This window comes from Erpetoichthys calabaricus, chromosome 9 (genome assembly GCF_900747795.2).
Source record: "Erpetoichthys calabaricus chromosome 9, fErpCal1.3, whole genome shotgun sequence".
In the NCBI taxonomy this organism is placed as follows: Eukaryota; Metazoa; Chordata; class Cladistia; order Polypteriformes; family Polypteridae; genus Erpetoichthys; species Erpetoichthys calabaricus.
The window spans coordinates 177,494,092-177,514,527 of NC_041402.2; the positions used below are offsets into that span (position 1 = coordinate 177,494,092).

General features: G+C 39.5%; 2 protein-coding genes across 4 annotated transcripts in view; one reads left to right on the top strand and one right to left on the bottom strand.

The window, feature by feature from the left end:
• The window catches only part of LOC114656856 (40S ribosomal protein S25), a 1,002,297-nt gene that overhangs the window by 947,342 nt on the left and 34,519 nt on the right, over positions 1-20,436 (bottom strand). The gene's annotated exons all lie outside the window — the stretch shown is intronic.
• Positions 1,844-12,843, top strand: foxr1 (forkhead box R1). Of its 3 annotated transcripts, XM_028808437.2 has the most exons (6): positions 1,862-2,132; positions 6,140-6,250; positions 6,812-7,041; positions 8,022-8,272; positions 11,938-12,170; positions 12,324-12,838. In XM_028808437.2, the coding sequence occupies exons 1-6, from the start codon at positions 2,012-2,014 to the stop codon at positions 12,350-12,352; spliced, it is 975 nt and encodes a 324-aa protein (XP_028664270.1). In that variant the 5' UTR covers positions 1,862-2,011; the 3' UTR covers positions 12,353-12,838. The 3 variants fall into 3 exon arrangements, with proteins under 3 accessions (XP_028664271.1, XP_028664269.1, XP_028664270.1); XM_028808436.2 differs by having other exon boundaries at positions 1,860-2,132; positions 11,938-12,840; XM_028808438.2 differs by lacking the exon at positions 6,140-6,250 and having other exon boundaries at positions 1,844-2,132; positions 11,938-12,843.

The window sequence follows — 20,436 nt, forward strand, 5'->3', positions numbered from 1 at the left end:
AGAACGTTGTAAACTAAACTTCATCTTAAAATTAATGTTTAATTTACTAGATTTTCACAAACCCCGTCATAACTAATGTAGTACACACATTAAATGCTTTGTGTTGTGTTCCCCGTCACCATGTTAATCGGTACGTGCTTCTTAAACTGACTTCATCTTGCACTGAGAGGAGGCGCAGGCAGCAATCGCCACACAGAATACATTAATTTCATGATAATCCTGCTCTCTGAACATTTAGAACGCTAAGATAAATACTTGATATTTTCATGATGAACTGCATTAAAGTGTGGTGGTAGTGCTGCTCCCTCGCAGTAAGGGGTCCCCATATCTACGTTCAGTGTTGAGAACCTTTATGGCACGTGTGACGAAGCTCCAAAAAGCTGGATGTATGAATGGGTATCGCACTGGTTTAACTGAAATATTGTGTAAATGTTCGGTTCTTGAGCTGGCGGTCAGAGACACGAACACAGATGATGTAGCAAACGTTCAGTTCCTATCCTTCCTTTTTCTTTCTCCACATAACCAATCACCACACGATAAACGTCTTTGTGAAAGCAAAACTAGGTATAAACGATTGACACGGAGTGTTCAGAACTTTAAAAAATCTTCGTTATACATGTTTAATTACGCCATCCCAGAAAGCATCGAGAATGAGGCAGGAACAAATCCCGAACGGGGCACTAAGTGCTTCGAAAGCTCGACACAGTGTCGAAACCTCCGTATCGAGCGGCCCATCACTACTAAGCACATCGGAGGGTGAATACGAGCACACATATACACTAGGGGCAATTTGGCATAACAAAATCCTACATGACTTTGAAAGGAAACTGAAGCACGCCGAACAAACCCACCAGAAAAACATGCAAACTCCAGGCAGGGCACACCCGGGACCCCTTACTGCGAGGCAGCAGCGCAACCTCCACGCCACCGTGCCACCACATGTTTAATACATGCTTTAATGCATTTCATCATGAAAATATCAACTATTTATCTTAGCATTCTAAATGTTCACAGAGCAGGAATATCATGAAATTAATGTATTCTGTGTGGCGATCGCTGCCTGCGCCTCCTCTCGTTGCAAGAGGAAGTCAATTTAAGAAGCACGTAGCGGTTAACATGGGTCGGGGTACACTTAACACAAAGCATTTAATGTGGTACATTACTTATGACGGGGTTTGAGAAAATCTAGTTAAACACTGATTTTAAAATTAAGTTTACGACGTTCTACTTTAATAACAAAAACTACGAAAATAAAGTCAACATGTCGACTTTATTTCCGTCATAAGCGTCGAGATTAAAGTGGAAATGGCGAGAATAAAGCTCGACAGTTTCCGTTTTTTTACCCCCTTCTACGTGGCCCTAATACGCTTCCGTAATTTGTTTTATTACGTGTTCACTTATTTCTGTGATATCTCACTTAACATGAAACACTCAAAGAAATTAATGTCATGTTCATTCGTCAAAACTTGAGACAGTATTCTCACTCGTGATGCAAGGAATTTTTCTTCAAGCAAAGAACCAAAAGACATGGAATAAATGACCAAGAAATGCGGTAGACAACAGTGCTTTTAGTGACCCTCAAATCTCGACTTGACGTTTAGACAATCTTTTTGAATAGGCTGGACGAGCTCGTTAGACTCAATAGCCGGCTCTCTTCTCAATTTTTGGAATGTTCTAATGCCCCGAGCACTCTCCCTCTCTTAACGCACTTCACCCGTTTTGGCTGATACTCGCCAAACGTACGCGCTTGCAACTTACTTCGCAAGGCCCCGTTTTAACTCTTGCCCAGTTCACTCATGCCATCTGAGTTTGTCGTTGTGCAACCATTACACCAGATGAGCTTTTCGACTTTGATTGGCGCCTTCAATTCGCACGAAACCAACGCACGTCTATAGTATGAACTCCTAGCGCACCCACTTAAGCAAGTGTTTGACGACCGGCGCTTGCGCGCTACTTATCAGCGTCGCATTTAGAGCGGGAGCGCGGGTCGTGTTTGGAAATCTCGCCCGCTATGTTTTTGCGATTTGAGGAGTGGACACGATGTGGGCGCCTACACTTAAGGACCTGCTTGACCGACTGGGATATGAACGAGGAACTGAACCTGAGCACGACCACTGATCAGTTCTGTACAGGTATTTAAAAATGCTGCATTTCTTTCCAAAGTAAAAATGCAGTCGGTTTGGCGGCCCTGATGTGTAGTCCATCCCGCAACCCGGGTTGCAAATCACCGGCTGCTAATTAATTCTTCAGACCAGAGGAGGGTAAAGATCTAGTGACCAAAGAAAACGAATGTACCAAGCGTACGTTAATTCCCGGGCACATCTTGTGATTGAAATCTAGCGAAAAGATGCGTTCAAATGCGCTTTGGAGCGAACACCTTTCTAGAACGAGCACTAATGGCGAACCCACCATTTCGTAAATTCACATAATCCAATTCAACATTGTGGAAGGCCTAAATGTGTATGCATTTCCCATTTTTCATCTGTAATTATGGAATTCCGTTTTGCGTCATTGATCTCAATACATAAACGAACAGAACGAAATTAATCAAACCCGACAAAATGTGTTTGGGGTCATTCGACAGCACATCTTTTGTCTTTTGCAATTAAGTGCGGCGTGTTTAGCTGTGCGATGCAAGGTTATCAAACCGAAAAAATGAAGGCAATTGAAAAAATACAAAATACAACAAAATAAGACAATCGAAATGAAAAATTAAAACATAAGCTATTTTATTGGAGTGGATAAGATTAATTGAAATACAATTTAAGTTTTGGCACAAACTTGTTTAAGACCAGAAAAATCCGGGGGTTGGGCATTACACAAAGCGCTTTTATGAAATCGAGATGTTCGCGAAATATCAGTTAATTCTGAATGCAAAGTGTGGTTTAGCAAACCACGACTTTGTATGCACTCGTGAGATTTAAGCACCCCGAGCAACGATTGTCGTTAACGTTTATCATAGTTTAAGAAGCACAGAACTGTGGCGGAGGGTGCAATATCTGCAGACTTAGTTCCTGTGACTTCAAATGTGAAGCTGAAGTGAGCAGGGTGCATTATGGGAGGGCTTGGAAAGGTGTTTAGGTTTATTTAATTCTCATGAAAAGTAGCAGTAGTTGCGGTGGCCCTAATACGCTTGCTTTATTATGTATTCACTTGTTTCAGTGTCACCTCACTTAACATGAAACGCTCGAAGTGAAAGTCGTGTTCATTCGTCAGAACTGAGACGGTATTCTCACTCGTGATGCAGGGAATTTTGTCCATTGGACCTTTATAAAATAACGAAAAGATTGAATACAAATAATTGAGGAGTGCAATTGAATCTATTTAACAAATTATACTGTTTATTATATACAATATGCATACAACTATTGCCATGCCTTTTGTGAAAAATGACAATGCACTTCCTTTATAATCGTTACTTAAAGCTAAGCGGTCACCCCTGGAAAGAAAAGACAATTGTGGTAAAAGCAGGGCATACTGTTTGGTTGGCAAGAGGTGTAACCAAAAGAGTTGCTCTTTTAATTGTGTCGCAATTATACCTGTATGTTTTCCAGTGCTGGTGATAAGTTCTTAAGTAGAGACTCCTATAGAATACTGTGAGACATATTAAGGTTCCATTGTCTATTTAAGAATATCTTTCTGTGTGTGTGAGGGAGTTCAAAGTAGAATATTGCTGGGTGAATAACAATTAGGCTTTCACCTGAGGGTTTGTCTACACCAGTGTTTCCCAAACTCGGTCCTGGTGAACCCCTGTGGCTGCAGGTTTTTGTTCCAACTGGATTCCTAATCAGTGACAACACTTAATAGCACTGATCTCATTTAATTAGCTGGTATTTTTTTTTCTTTTATTCGACATTCAGAAAAGCATAGCAGCATGATTTTTACATTTATAAGACATTTAGAAATATTTCTGCTTTTGCTATAGATTTAAATGCTTAACTCTCTTTTGTTGATTTCATTATACTCTGCCCTTTCTCTGTGCAGTTTTCCCCCTTTGTTGTATCTTAATAATGACAATTTAAAACGAGCAGAGCAGACACTCAGGCAAACAACACTAAATAATCAAAGGCTGCAAGTACTTTAGGAACTGACCCACTAATGAGTAAATAATGGATTAATTAAACAATTAGAAGACCTAGAAAAGTAGAATGAAAATCAAGATGAAAATACTGTTAAAAAGAAAAAAAATACATTACAGTATTCCTATATAACTGATTGATACATTTTTTTTTTTTAATAGCAAACTTAGTTTTCTAATTTCTATATTGTTCCCTAAACACAGAACTTGGGAAATAGCAGTTCACTTAATTAGCCCAGGAGTTCAATTAAAAACAGAAGCTGGTTGGAACAAAAACCTGCAGCCACAGAGGTTCACCAGGACCGAGTTTGGGAAACACTGGTCTACACCAGGGGTAGGCAACGTCGGTCCTGGAGTGCCACAGTATGTGCAGGTTTTTGTTCCAACCCAGTTCCTTAACGAGAACTCAATTATTGCTGATGAAGCACATATTGCTTAAGTGACATTTTAATGCTTCATTTTAGTGGTCTCGCTTGTTAAGGTTCTCCAACCTTAATTGCTTATTTCAATCTTAAACTGCTGCATTCAATGTTTTAATTGCTCCTTATTAGCAATAAGATGTAAAAGACAAAGCAGCCAGAAGTTCTCCAGCTAGCTTTTTTCCAATTACATCTGTGTGTGTTCATCATGCACGGTTTGATTTAATAAAACACTTAATAGAAAAATGTGACAGACTGAAAATGATCTGTTTTAGGCTTCAAATCATTTGGATGATATCCTTGGAAAGGAAAAAAATCTACGATATAAAAGCCTTACATTGCACAGACTAACAAGCCATAAAATTAAATAAGGTCTGAGATTGGCAATGATTGGTTTCTAATTAAGCAATTGGGTTGAATGAAAACCTGTAGCCACTGCGGCTCACCAGGACCGACATTGCCTACACCTGTTTTACATCTTATTGCTAATAAGGAGCAATTAAAACACTGAATGCAGCAGTTTAAGATTGAAATAAGCAATTAAGGTTGGAGAACCTTAACAAGCGAGACCACTAAAATGAAGCATCAAAATGTCACTTAAGCAATATGTGCTTCATCAGCAATAATTGAGTTCTCGTTAAGGAACTGGGTTGGAACAAAAACCTGCACATACTGTGGCACTCCAGGACCGACGTTGCCTACCCCTGGTCTACACAATCTGTATGTGCATGCATATCTGTGATAATCGAAAGGTGTGAGCGTAGACCAACCTGGTAATGGACTTGGCAAGTCCTATTAAACCCACAATAATACACATGCACAGCAGTGCTAGATTATTACTAAATTTTTTTACTACAGTAGTGATACCAGCTTTAGGACCTCAGTACCAAATTGTGTCAAAAAAAAGGAGGGTGGGGATTAAATAACTTTCTTTATGAAATATTAGTCAAAAGGGGCTATGCTAAAGATGATTAGTGTACTTGTCAACCCACATCTTTGTTTTTCATTTTACAAGAAGGATCTAACAGGACTAGGAAAGGTTCAGAGAAATGTGACTAGGTGAATTCACGGGGGTTATGAGCACTGACTAAAAGGTCACATGATGAGTAAATCCAGATTAAGAAGTAGCATGACTGATGTAGTGCATTGCGGTGGTGCAGTGATAGCACTGCCGCCTTACAGTACGGAGACCAGGGTTCATGGCTGAGGTTCTCCCTGCACGGAGATTGCATGATCTCCCTGTGTTTGCATGGGTTTCCTCTGGGTGCTCCAGTTTCCTCACACTTTTTTTTTTTTTTTTAAACCCAGAAAATTAAACTCTGGAATATTTCCAGAGGCAAGGGAGATACTGTGTCCACACAGATGGTTATGCCAGGATGAGACTTCTCCATTCCGCTCTGCTGTGCAGTAGACTAGCTCCCCATTCAGGATTGGGTTCTGCATTGCACCTAATCTTGCTTGGATATGCTTTGGCCCCAGCAAACTTCAGATGGATTAAATGGCTTTGGGAACATTGTTAATATCCAAAATGGGGGGTGAGGGGTGTGCATTAATAATCACTTAGCTTACAGACCCAGATGGTACACTGGTGGTCAGCTGAATTCTGGATGAGGCAACTAAACCCACTTCCATATTCCATTAGATGAGAAGCTGAATGAAGAGTATCTGACAAGATGGCACTTCTTCCGCTCTCCCAGGTACACCAGTTGTGGACTGGAGGAGGACGAGATTAAACTGAGCGGTGACACAGAAGGTGAAGGATGCAGTTTAATTTTAGACAGTCATTTCTAGTTTCAGGTGTTTCTACCTCTAGCTGCTATGACCATTGCCTGACTGCTGTAAAAATACAGTAGAAGTCCTGCAGAGCAATAATGTTCTGGTGGAATTTTGAATGTTAACTTGATTTTTGTTCTTTAAAGAAATGTCTAAAGGAAATCCAATATGAAAGTTACTGTTAGAAGAATATTGCCTGGTTAAATTCAAAATACTTGCTTTATTGATCCATCTGCATTTCAATATTTTGTTTTTTATTACTATCAGTAGTAAGTTTTAGTATTGGTATTGTCAAGGAGGTTTGAATTTTTTTTTTAATCCAGGAATGTACTAGTCAGCCCTATTTAATGAGTTATGTATCATTGCTTTCTGACTTAGGACCTCATTAAATACATATAGGCTATTATTTTTGCTTTTGTTAATATGTAAGCCAATTTGAAACTGAACTTTTTGATTTCTATTTTTCCAAGTTCATGCCATCAGATGCTTGTACTTTATGGCATGAAAATATTCTAGTACCTTTCTTTCATATTCTCTATAGAGCCCCCATTCAAGCCCAGCTTGTGGTTGATGGTGGACCCCAAGCTGGCATGTTCCATTCAGTATCCCAACATGTCCATGTCTGACGCACAAAAGTGTACATTGCCCTACGTGGAGTCACAACCTCTTTCTCCTCCTCTCACTCCTCTACCGACAACTCAAATCCTGAAAGGACCTGATTGGATATTGGAGGAGTCCTTCATCTCTGCATCTCCCTGTACAGAGTGTACGGTAAGTGCTATAGTTATAGTAAATATAGCTCACTTTACAGTGGTTACTAAACCTTCATTATTGGTTTGAAAAAAATGTTTAAAATTTACTGTTCAAATTTTGAGGAATTTAAATTTTAAATGGTGTTGTTTAGTACTGTGACTTCTAATTTGAATTGTAAGTCAATTCCTGAAACAAAGGTGGGGGTTTACTCTACTTTTCTGCTCAATGCCGACATTGGAGAAAACCTTCTGGAGAGTTCTTTGTGAGACATTTATAACACTTTGTGTACATGAACAAATACCATAGAAATTGTCTGATAGTTTAGTTTTTCTTTTTATATAATCTAAAATGTATGACATCAGTTTATTACTTCTTTAAATATTTTGGAAACTCCAATTGGATTGTACCTTGATGGCAAGTCAGGCCATTTGATAGGGTTGTTGTGCATGTTGTACATGTTGAGCATGTACATGATTTTGAACCTGCAAAAGGATTTTCTGAACACAGATAAGCAAGAACACAGGTTTGTTATAAATGTGTCTTTGATTCCCTGGATCCTTGTTTAAACTGATTTATTTCAAAATTATTTTTTCTCTTGCTTTAAATGGATTCATATTTTACAGTGTTTTATATAGAATATGTCTTTCGAATTATTTTGCTACACTTGGATGCTTGTTAATACTTTTGTAAATAACAGACAACAGCAAAACTCTGTTTGCCATCACATAGCCTTTTCCCAGTTAGAGGAATGTTGAATTCAAAGAAACGCCTGTTAAGTGTCACCACTATAACTATAGCATTCTGAAGCAGGTTAAGTGCTGCGCTGTCTGACGCTTGCACAGATAAGGTTACAGCAATTCTTCTCATTAACTGTTTGTCTGGGGGTCAAACCAGATTGTACTATTTGCATATTGCTTGCTAGTCTTCAGATTTATGCTCTTGAGGTATGTTAATCCTGGTCACTTTCTGTGCTCTGAACCCAAGGCTATACATTTTAGTTCACAGAGGGTGATGATGATACTTCTGATGCACAAGAACTTCAAGCAGTGAAATCGAGATGTACCCCAAAACTAAAAACTAAAAGAAGAGGACCCAGAATAAGTAAATCCAGGAGGCTTCATGAGCGTATTCTGCTGGAGAAAGGCGGTTGGCTGCGTCCACCAGTTAACTACTGCATTCTGATTGCCATGGCACTGAATTGCAGCAAAAATGGCAGCCTGAACGTGCAGCAAATATATAACTTCATGCGGTAAGTTATAGCAGCTTCTCCTTCTTGCTTGTGTCTTAAAAGATTAAAGATTTATGTAGATGTGCCTATGTCTCAACAACTGTTTGGTATGCAGTACTGAGAGAAGTGGTGATTGGATGTTGCTTATAACCACCATTCCTTACTTCTGCAGAGATTAAATCACAACTGCGTTTTTACTATGCTTTTGGTTTCTAATACTGAGAATAATAACAGGTAGACTATATAAACTGACAAAAAAACAAAAGCGTTTTTTAGTGGAAATACTTAATATTAGTCCCCTTGAAAATGAGCTAAAATAGAACCTACCCATCATATTTATCACTTTTGAGGTTTAATACGTTTGTCACATCAACACACATTATAATTACCACTCTGTGTTATTAATTATTACATGAGTCATCATTTAAGTGGTTTTTGCTGCGTTTTCCCTACTTGATGAAGGGCGTTATCATTTCCCACTTTCTCTCAAATGTTGTATATGGATGGGTCAGAGTTGACGTAAATATACGCATGTTCTCCCGTCAAGTGTTCTTTTAATAAATCCCAGCATTTGCCTCAAAAGCTGCAGCAAGTTTTATAAATCTGACCCTGGAACATGCTGAAAAAAAGCAAACCATAGCTACTCAGTTTAATTTGCTTCTGCAGAAAGCTGATATCTGGTCTTCTCAGTTTATCAAAGGCAAAAGGAGAGAGAGTGCACTGGCACAGATAGTTATTGTCTCAGTAATGTCCAGAAGATTGCATGAGTTTTCTGCCTTTGTATGGTACTATGAGGTTAGTCCGTCAGTCAGTCATTTTCTAAGTCACTTTGTCCTGAACAGGGTTGCAGTGGGTGCTGGAGCCTATGCCAGCTAAAACAGGGTTCAAGGCAGGAACAAACCCTGGTCAGGGCACCAGTCCATTGCAGAGCAGGCACACACCACAGAAGATTTAGTGTTACCAGTCCATCTAACTTGCATGTCTTTGGAGAGTGGGAGGAAACCCACCCAGACACAGTTTGAACATGCAAACTCCACAGTGGGAGGACCCAGGATGCAAACCCTCTCCTTACTGTGTGGCCGCAGTGTACCCACTGCACAACCATGCCACCTGTATTATGGTGCATGTCAAAAATTAAAAAAAATAATATAGCCTTCTTCTTGAGCTGATTGGTATTGCTGCAGTGCAGCTGTGGCATACTTTGTAAAACATTCAGAAGATAACCCTCTGTAAATATGGCTGGAGCAAAAAGAGCCTTATTGAGTATTTTATGGCCATATCTGCAGGTTTCAATAGTCCCTTTTGATATACAGTTACAGCATGCCTTTCTTAATCTTCATTGAAAAGAACTTCTTTTAAGCTAAAATAAAAAACGGACTGAAATAACATATTCTAAATAAACACAAATTGAGTAAAGTCACCAAGAATAAAATCTAAAATAGAAATGGTCAAAAGTTAATAAAAGTAAACTGAAAATTAAATGACAGGTGAGAAATTACAATATTGGTCTAAAAAGAAATCCAAATGCAGGATGATGCTTTTGCTGCTTTTATTGCTTGTATTTTGCAAATTTACTGTATTCTCTTCTGTTGTATTCTGACAAGGATGTACCCAATGTCTTGTTGTTTTCAATAATAAACCATGCCTTTTAAGGGGTCTGTCCACCACATTCACAAGTACGTTTGACCCTATACAATGAGTTTACAGAGTTTTGTCTGACTAAACTGCTGTTTGTTCTCCACCTGAACGTGGTCCTATGTACAGTAAGCCTTTTTAAGTCGTTCATACCCATACTTGAAATTTGGTATCCAAATAAGATGAAGAGTGGGTTGAGACACTGAGAAGTCCAGTTGTAAATGATGATCATGCTTTATATCCTTACTGACTACTTGGATAGTTTGGTAACAACTCTGCACTTGTTAACCATCCATTCATGAAACTTCTGTCACTATAAATTTGTTTGAGTGACCATATTTGATGAAAATGAATTGGGCACGACACATATGGGCCTCTTTAAAGAAGGCCTGCCAACACCTTTACTTCATTAAATTTGAGAAAAGCTTGATTTTTCAATGAGTTCTCAAGATCTCATAGCACTACAGAGGGTTGAGAGGGTGACACAGGATATTAGCAGTGCCCGGTAGCTGCCTTGTTTTCGGATCATATATAACAGGCACACTGCCTTAGAAAGATGTCATACATCCTATACAGCTGCTTTCTTCGCTCTTTGCTTTGACTAAAGATTACAGGACCATTCTCATTAGTTTCTATGTAAAGGTTTCTGTGTCAATGAACAGCCAACATGTACCAGTATGTATTCTATATAATTTTATATGTATGTTACATTCTATGCATTTTGTTTCACTTTCTGCGTCTTTTGTTGGTATAGTGTTTTTGTCAGTAGTCTGAGGAGACATGCAATTAAGAATTGCTTTGTGCCCTGTACACAAGCCTGTAAACTCGTATCTAATGATTACATACTCTGACGTGTTTAATTCAAGTCAGGGTTTGGGTTCTGAAGCCTATACCAAAGGCACTGGGGACATGGTGGGCAACAATCGTGGATAGGGCACCAGTCCATCATAGGGCACACACAAATGCACACTCGCTCGATCAGGTGCCAATTTCTATTTAAGATTGAACATAAGGCTAAGTGCAGAGAAGTTGGTATCATATTGGAGAATCTAGCGGCTCGGAGTTGGTGTGTACATCAGATGTAAGTAACCATGTTCCCTGGAGTGTGTCATTGGCTTCAGATTTTTATGACAATGTAAAATTAATTCTAGTTACTAATGGAGCTTGTCATTTCTCTGAAGGTGTTGTTCCTGTTTTTGTACAGTTAGAAATTCCTTCGAGTATGGATTTTATTTTACAGAGAAATTTAAGAGAATTATGAAGAATTGCAGTGGATGAATCCCTTTAGGTTTTTTTTTTTTTGTTTTTTTTTTTTTAAATAAATAAATAAATAATAAAAACTTCATTAAAATAGTCCCATCATCTCAAACACATGTGCAAGTAGTTCCAAGTTAGCTGTTGGCTTCTTTTATTTGCTGATTAAAGAAAAATCATGGGAGCTAAAATATGAAAAATCGTTAAGTGTACTAAAGTGTACTGCTCCACTGACAAACTGAGAAGATCGTTCCTCCTCCAAACTATGTGACTCTTCAATTCCACCCCTTGGGGTGGGTGGGGGCGGGGGCAGGGGCAGGGGGGAACGTTAACATTATACAAAGTTATTGTCTGTTTTTACCTGCATTGTTATCAATCTTTAATTTAATATTGTTTTTTGTATTAGTATGCTGCTGCTGGAGTATGTGAATTTCCCCTTGGGTTTAATAAAGTATCTATCTCTATCTAAAAAAATGTGAAAATGTCTTTCTGAGATTTCATAAATACATAAAATTAATACTATTGGAAATTTGTGAAACTGTAGACTAAGTTGTGTCAAGGCATCTTATTGAATGATCTACAGATGTAGACACAGCAGCAAACCACACAAAAAGCTCTGATGGAATATGACATGCAAGTGGAATTAGGGATCTGCCTTCACATCCAGAAAAGGAGAATGTATGGATGTGGAAAAGCAGGTGTGAGATATAGCATGTAGACTTCTCCCTCCCTGAAAAAAATGTTGCAAGACAGGTCTCAAAGTGCTATTTTCCTCTATCTCTTTACCTCACTTACAGAGAGCACTTTCCATTTTTTCGGACTGCACCAGATGGCTGGAAGAACACCATTCGTCATAATCTCTGTTTCAGCCACAGCTTTGCGAAGACACCCCAGCAGGTGTCTGACCAAGGCAAGCGCAAGTCGTGCCTGTGGAGGCTAACACTGGATGGGCGCTTCCGTCTGCGCCAGGAGATCCATGCCCTTTCAGACGGCTCTTTCGAGATGCTACGGAGGAGCATGACTGATCCAGGTAAAATAATCATGGGGAAAGACTGGATGTTGTTTCAAAGTGGAGGAAGTAAATCTCTTTAATGAAAATGGTGCAGAGACACCCATTCCTGGGGCAAAGCTGACTGTCATCTTACAGACTTAATCCTCTGTTTATTTTTCTTATTTCTTGCAGATCTGGTCAACAATTTATTTCAACTTTGAATTTGCAGAGCAGTATCTTAATATTCAGTGAATATTCACGATGTTTTTTCAAAAGTGTGCAGTGTTTTTTTTTATTTACATTTGTTTAATTTATTCATAAAATATTTGAATAAGGCTTTGTGCCATACTATTAATTTAATGTTTTGATTTATTGAGGGGGGAAGTGAGGGGGGAAGTGAGGGTGGTTTCTTTTACTAAGTCACCAGCTTGACTACTTGTTTGGCACTTGCGTATACACATAAATCAAATGCTGAAGCTGGAAGTTCTTATTTTAGGCTGTGTTTGGATGGTCCAGTTAGAGTACCACTTCTTTGGCCAGTTAGTCTTAGTTTTGGAGTTCAGCTCTTTTGTGCTCACTTAGTCCAGAGATTTACTGTCGTGTATATTTTCTTGTTATGATTGTACTTGTTTTGTTTTTTTCCAAGTTTACTTTCCTGTTGAAAAATGCAATTTGTGAAAAGATTAATTACAAGGTGATGTTTATCAGTTATGTTTTTGGCATTTTTTTCTGGATACAGTTCAGAATAAAAGCATAACTAGATTTTTTCATGTCTCTTTTTTTTTTTTTTTTTTTTTTGGAATTGGTGATTTGAATACATTACTACTTTTTATTTATTTATTTTTTTTTTATAGTGCTCTCCATCAACTCGGTGCATTTGGGAAGGTGATTGACAGTGACCTGGGGCCTCATGTATAAACAGTGTTTACGTACAAAAATGTTGAGTAAGCCCGTTTCCACGCTCGATGTATAAAACCTGAACTTGCTGTAAAGCCACGCACATTTTCACGCTAGCTCAAACCCTGGTGTACGCAAGTTCTCTGCTCGGTTTTGCAAACTGGCGGCACCCAGCGTGAAAGCAGTGCTACTGTTCCAGTTTGGTTTCCCTTTCTTTTTTTAGATCCACATCCCTGACGCAGCTTTATAAATACTGAAATTAACCGCATATTGTTTATTAGTTTAATGCATCTGATTGTAATTAACCTGTAACAATATAATGGTCAACAGAATGGTCAAACTATTCTAAATACCATAGCTGCTTTAGCGTTGTTACTCTCATTGCACCTTCTTCTTCTTCTTTCAGCTGCTCCCGTTAGGGGTTGGCACAGCGGATCATCTTTTTCCATATTACTCTCACTTCACCATTCGGAATATTTATATCACTATATCTGAGTGGGGAATCATAATTCTGTTTCCGATCAGCTGCTGTAGATCTATCGGTATACAGCATCAAGCACACTCTGCCTCAGCCATGCAGTCTATTGAACTGCTCTCATATGGCAAACGCTTCAGAGCCTTTCCTGTACTGACCTCGCGTATCAGAAAGTTTCATCCCAAGAACTATAAACACACTCAATCAGTCCATCAAGTGCTCCTTGTAGAACTGTTTGTACTTAATAAGTACAATTACCTCACTGTAAACATGCAATATAGTTATAATAATGCACAACCTGAGCCACTTTATAAAGCGTGTATTATATATGATGACAATCTCATTTTTAAGATGAAATGCAGCAAAATACTTTATACAGATAAAACTTAATTTAAATAATCTATATTGTTAATAATTAAACATAGTGAGGACATGGTGCCGCAGCGCTTGCGAAGCGCTGGCGCTCTGTTCACGGATTGCTCCTGCCTTGCGCTGTATTCTTGCTGGTCCTGGAAGGATATATGGATAGAATAATTAAACACGTACTACGAAGATATTTCAGTGTTCCTTAAAAGTTTTGAAGAATCGACGTTCTAAGTTTACAGATGGCTTAACGTCTATTACAGAACTGATTGTGTGGCGATTGGGTATTTGGAGAAAGAAAAGGAAGGATAGGAATTGGGGGTTAGTATGTTTGAAAGAGACCATACTGCTGCAATAAGTTATTTCATCGAAGGTGTTCTTACTGAACTACTTTTAAAGTAACAGTCTCGACCCACTGCACTAATTCCATTCATAATTTGAAACACTTCTGTCATGTTGCCTCTTAATCTCCTTTTGCTTAAACTGAAAAAAACTTTGCTCTTTTAATCTTTCATCATAACTCATCCCCTGAAGTCCTGGAATCTGCCTAGATGTTGTTCTCTGGACTTTTTCTACTCCTTTCTTTTTTTTTTTGTAGCCTGGAGGCTAAAACTGCACGCAGTACTGCTGTTATGGCCTCACCAGTGCATGTTAAAGCTTGAGCATAACCTCCTTTGACTTGTACTCCACACTATGCGGTACTATATAACCGAACATTCTGTTCGTCTTCTTACTTGCTACTAAATACCTGGATGTTGATAGTGACGCGTCCACTACAACTCCCAAATTCTTCTCATAAGGTATACTTTCAGTTATAAGACCTCCTATTGTGCATTCAAATCTAACAGTTTTACTTCCTATGTATAATACTTTACATTTACTTAAATTTCATCTGCCACAAGTCTACCCAAGCCTGTATTCTGTACAAGTCCCTCTGTAATGAGTCAACGGGTACCACCTAGGTAATCTTAACCATATTATGAAGATGATTTTTAGCACTTGGAGCATATTTTGTTCAAATTTCAGTTCGCAAACAATGGCTTAATCCGTAGTGTCTGGCAGCGCTGGCACATGACATGCCTTCTTACAGCATGCTGATGCTTTGGTGATTTTCAGTGTATTCTGGAATGCACATAAAATTAAGTGTAGCCTTTTTCTAATTGTGGCCTTTTCAAAAAATGACGGGATCAAGCATAGCTTCACATAGACCTCACTGGGTCAAAGCGTACCTGATGAGCTTTCCTGTGTTTGGCAGGTTACAATGAATTTCCTGCACAAGGAAGATTGCTGGTCAGAGAGCTGAGAACAAATTGACTGCTTTTCGTGAACATTCAGAAATGTTTCAAAAAAAGTGTATGATCACAACAAGACAAAAGCCAATCCCTTTTTGGATGCCTCTCCAGCCCCTACTAATTATCTTGTGCCCCTTCGTCTGGAAATAACTCTTAAGTCTGTAACTCATGCTCATGCGTGTGTGTATGTCCACGGGCACCCCAACTTCAATTAGTCTCTGGTAAGTAATTTCAGCACTCTTTTCTTATGGGTCCTCTAACTCTTACATAGTTTCTTGCACTTTTGTCTTTCATTCCACAGCTTTGTACCTTGTGCCAGGCTGCCTCTTCCTACCCAGACATGGATAAGTAGCACTCAACAATTTCCCCCTGCACTCTCTTGGACATGCGCACCTTTGCCCCTGCGCCGCCATTTATTTCACTCGAGCTTTCACCAACACCACTTCCTAAAAAGGTATGGGATCTACATAACGTCGTCGTCTTCTTTCGGCTACTCTTATTAGGGGTTGACATAGCGGATCATCTTCTTCCGTATCTTTCTGTCCTGTGCATCTTGTTCTGTTACACCCATCACCTGCATGTCCTCTCTCACCACATCCATAAACCTTCTCTTAGGCCTTCCTCTTTTCATCTTCCCTGGCAGTTCAATCCTTAGCATCCTTCTCCCAATATACCCAGTATTTCTCCTCTGCACATGTCCAAACCAACGCAATCTCGCCTCTCTGACTTTGCCTCCCGACCGTCCAACTTGAGATGACCCTCTAATGTCCTCCTTTCTAATCCTGTCCATCCTCGTCACACAAAGTGCAAACCTTAGTATCTTTAACTCTGATATCTGTCTGTCACAGATTACTCCTGACACTCTTCTCCACCCTGCCTGCACTCTTTTTCACTTCTCTTCCACAATCCCTGTTACTCTGTACTGTTTATCCCAAGTATTTAAACCTATCCACCTTCACCAGCTCTACTCCCTGCATCCTCACCATTCCTCTGACTTCCCTCTCATTCACACACATTTATTCTGTTTTGTTCCTACTGACCTTCATTCCTCTCCTCTCCAGATCTTATCTCCACCTCTCCAGGGTCTCCTCAACCTGTTCCCTACTCTCATTACAGATTACAATGTCATCAGCAATCATAGTCCACGGGTACTCCTGTCTAATCTCGTCTGTCAACCTGTTCATCACCATTGCAAATAAGAAATGGCTCAGAGCCGATCCCTGATGTAATCCCACTTCCACCATAGACCTCGCCACTGTTGCACTTCCCTCGTACATATCCTGTGCCACTTTTACATACTTCCCTGCCACTCCCAACTTCCTCATACAATACCACAGCTCCTCTCGAGGCACCCTGTCATATGCTTTCTGCAGGTCCACAAAGACACAATGCCACTCCTGGCCTTCTCTATACTATATGTGATCTACATAACTATTTAACCAAATCAAAACGTCTATAAATATCTACATAATAGCACAAAATAAAACCATCTCTACCATGCATTCCATGACAAATTTTACCCCTGAATCCTAACTTTAGCCAAGGTTTCAGCAGACTGTCAGGGCAGATGAATGTCTAAGATCTTGTCACCTTAACATGAGTATACAGAGTTGAGCTTGGCACATCATACTTGTCCACCTGAGAAATTGTTTCAGGTTTGCCAGCTATACTGCTGCTGAATCTATGCAGCGTCTATATTGGTGACAGGACCATGAGGGACAGTCTCCATTCTGCCTGCTGGCCTTGGAGGGAGGGCTCTCTGCTCACACCTTGTAGATGTCTGAACCCACACAGACAACCTGCACACAACCGCATTGGCCTCCGCCATCTTGGTGACTGAATGCTGGTGTGCAGGTGTTGTTTTAGTCTGTCTTCTCTCTTGATCTTAACCAGACAGAGCATCAAGGGGACACCCTGGATCGCAGTTTCTGGGGATGTGACCTTGTGCTTGCCAGTGCTCAGCAAGTGTTTGTTAGCCCTTCAGCAGGGATGGCATACTATTCAAGAGTTCAGATTCAGAGACTTACTGGCTCTGTGTGCCACAGGGGTCACACGAAGTATGGATGGACTACAAGATGTCTTAATGTTCACAGTTGTTACTGTTTTCCTGTGGTTTATGTCATTCTGCTGTTTTGATTTCTGCTATTCACATTTGTTTATTTTTATTTCAGCAGTGAACCTTGAAATTTAGTTCAATAGCAAATGTGGTTTTCTGTTTTTCCATCAGCTGTACTGTGCATAAAAAGTACCCCCTCCACCTGTTTTCACATTTTGCTATACAACATTGAATTACATTGGATTTTTTTTTTTTTGTAATATTGATCAACAAGTTTGTGCAGTGGTCTAAACTAATTACAAATAATAAAACAAAATAATACATTGCCTAACTATTGACCTCTTTAATTTGAAAACCCTAAATCATAGGTTCCCAACCTTTTTTGGGTCAGAGCCCACTTTTTCAAAGAGTGATTTGATAGCGCCCCCCTTGGGTGAACTATACTATATATTGAAAAACAATATTAAGATATTAACAATATTGGTGTATTTCTCAAAGTATGATTAGAAAAATATTATTAGTGAGAGGGCTGAGCTTGGTGTAAGGACACTTTTTTTTTTTGATGTTTGCTGATGACAAAAATGGCACCAATCTGTTTCTTTTGTTTGTTAACAGATAGTTGACCATGCTAAATCCTGTTTTGGCTAAACTTGATGATGGGAGACTAGATCGTCTAATTTTTGTTGCCATCAGGGAAAAGTAGTGTTTCTTCTTAATGAAGTGGCATATCCACGAGATTTGTTTTTTGGTGAAAGTGAAATCCACATAAGCAAGCGGCACAGACGCAAAGTGGCTGGACCAGGGGCTTGGTGAATGAAATGAGCAGGGGGCCAAAGCCCCCAAGTTTTTAATAAGTAGGTCCATATAAGTTTTCCTTTGAATGTGACCTGTAGGTACCACACTGTAATTTTAGATTTACACTTGCTCTGAAAGAATTTTTTTTTAATTTTGTTTATAATTTTATTGTAATTCATACAAATTAATTTTTTACAAATAGGATTGGGGGGAAAAAAAACAAAGAAAACAAGTCGACCCCCACCCCAGTGAGAGAGAGTATGGCCAACAGAGTAAAACGTAAGGCTTGTAGACATACCTAAATTGATGAGTTTAATAGGCCAGTAGAGATGAATGGAGAGGAAAAAGAGATGCGGAGATAATTGCTTCCTCGGTGTTTTAAGAGCTTATTCTAAAAATTTATATCCTGCCAGGTTTTAAACAAATTCTGCACAGAACCTCTAACTGTGTATATTTGATTTTTTCCAATTTCAAATAGTATAAAACATCGGTTGAAAGGCACTTAAAAAGTTTGGTCCAAAATGATGATAATGTGGTCCAGGCCCAGAACATGTGACCCAGTGAGGCTGGGACTTGATTGCAGCATTCGCAGGTTGGATCTTGCCCTGGAAACATTTTGGAGAGTTTTAGGTGAGACAGATGTGCTCTGCTCTGAAAGAATTCTGAAACAATCTGGTATTGATAAAAAAAAGTCTCATGTATTTATAGTAATGTTCAATGAACCTGTCAAAACATGCATAGATTTGGTCCTCTGCACGTGCATTAATCTTGTAAGGACTTGCATGATCTGAGAATGCATGACTTGTGCAAAATAGTAGGTATTGGTACATTATATTTACAATTTAATACGGATGGGTCTTTCTTAATGGACATTTAGAATAATTGGTTGAAGCATACGTTCAATGATTTTTAATATTAATCAAACTTTTCAGCGTGTTCTTGCGAGTGTTGCCCAAGGGGGTGGTGGCTGGTCCTCAACGCCCCCTTAATAGGTCGTGGACCAGAAATGCCCCCTTAGATTTCTTCAGTGCCCACTGGTGGGTGGTACTGCCCCCGTTGGGAACCTTAGCCCTAAATCATCACTGGAGTAGCCAAATAGTTTTAGCTGTCACAGATTTAGTTCAGGTGAGATCATCCATCTGTAGTTAGCACTGATTGAAGTTTAAAAGACACTGTATTTAGGAGGTCTAACCTGTGGCCAGTTGGTATGGTGGCCTAACCTACACAATGAAGGCAAAAAAAGAACACTCGAATCAACTCTGTGCAAAGATGATTAAAAAGCACAAGTCAGAGGATGGGGATGAGAAAACATCCAAATCCCTGAATACTTAATTTGATCAGGAAGAAATGGTAAGAATTTGTCAGAGTTGTAAACTTGCCTAAACCAGGCAGTCCACAAGAACTGAGCCATTGTGCAATGAGATGACGAGGGGGGTGGCTACCAGGAGACCTCTGAAGGCGTTACAAGCAACAGTGGATGAAAACTGGATAGACTGTTCATACAACAACCAAGCCTGGGTGCTTCACCAGTCCCAGCCTTATCTGAGAGTGGTAAAGGTAAAAAATACACAGGACATCTCAGTAGAAAGCACATAGCAGACTCTGGAATCAACTGGAAAAAGAGATCAAAATTGAGGCTTTTGCCCATCAGACTAGGTACCTTGGTACACTGCATATTATGAAAAACGTGCCATCCACACTGTGAAGCAGGGGGGTGGCAGCGTCCAAATGTGGAGGTGCTTCTCCGCAGCAGGTCCTAGAAACCTTGTGCGGGTAAAATGAATGCAGCAAAATATGGGGAAATCCTGAGGCAGTCGGGAAGATTGTTAACACTAAAGCTACACATGAATTGCTTCAGAACAACACTGTTAATGTCCTGGTCAGATTACTGTGCCCATCTTTATGAAGTGTCTCAAAGTAGTGAAAAATGGTCCCCTCTGGCCCCAACATCTGCAAATGACACAAATTGGGTCCTGCTCTTTAGGAGTTAATTTTCTGTTTTACTAAAGTGCTGCTAACTTCACCAGGCTTTAAGAGAGCTTGTGACCTCTGCTAACTGTCTGGTGTTTAGGCAGACGCAAGCACAATGTTTTGGGAAAACTGGCCTCTTAAAAAGACATCATTTGGACAGAAATGGGATTTATTAAACATCTCTGAATTACTCCTAGGAATTGCATTAAAAGTCTGATTAGGATAAGCAATTTCCTCGCTGCTGAGCAGGACCTGAGGACTTTTTAGGAAGCGTTCTACTTCCACTCCCAGTTGGGAGCTGGAATTTTCGTTTGTGAATTAATGACGTTACGAGTTGACACCACAGCTGACAAAATTCAAGGAGGTGGGCGTGGTCATACGTCAATCGTTCCTGACTTCAAATAATCACATATAATATTTTTGCATTCACAAACTTCTTCAGCCAATCAAATATTA

Coding starts and splice junctions, on each gene's coding strand:
- foxr1 (XM_028808436.2), top strand. CDS start 2,012: ATGTTTTTGCGATTTGAGGAGTGGACACGATGTGGGCGCCTACACTTA. Junction 7,042..8,021: donor CTCCCTGTACAGAGTGTACG/GTAAGTGCTATA, acceptor TATACATTTTAG/TTCACAGAGGGTGATGATGA. Junction 8,273..11,937: donor CAAATATATAACTTCATGCG/GTAAGTTATAGC, acceptor CCTCACTTACAG/AGAGCACTTTCCATTTTTTC.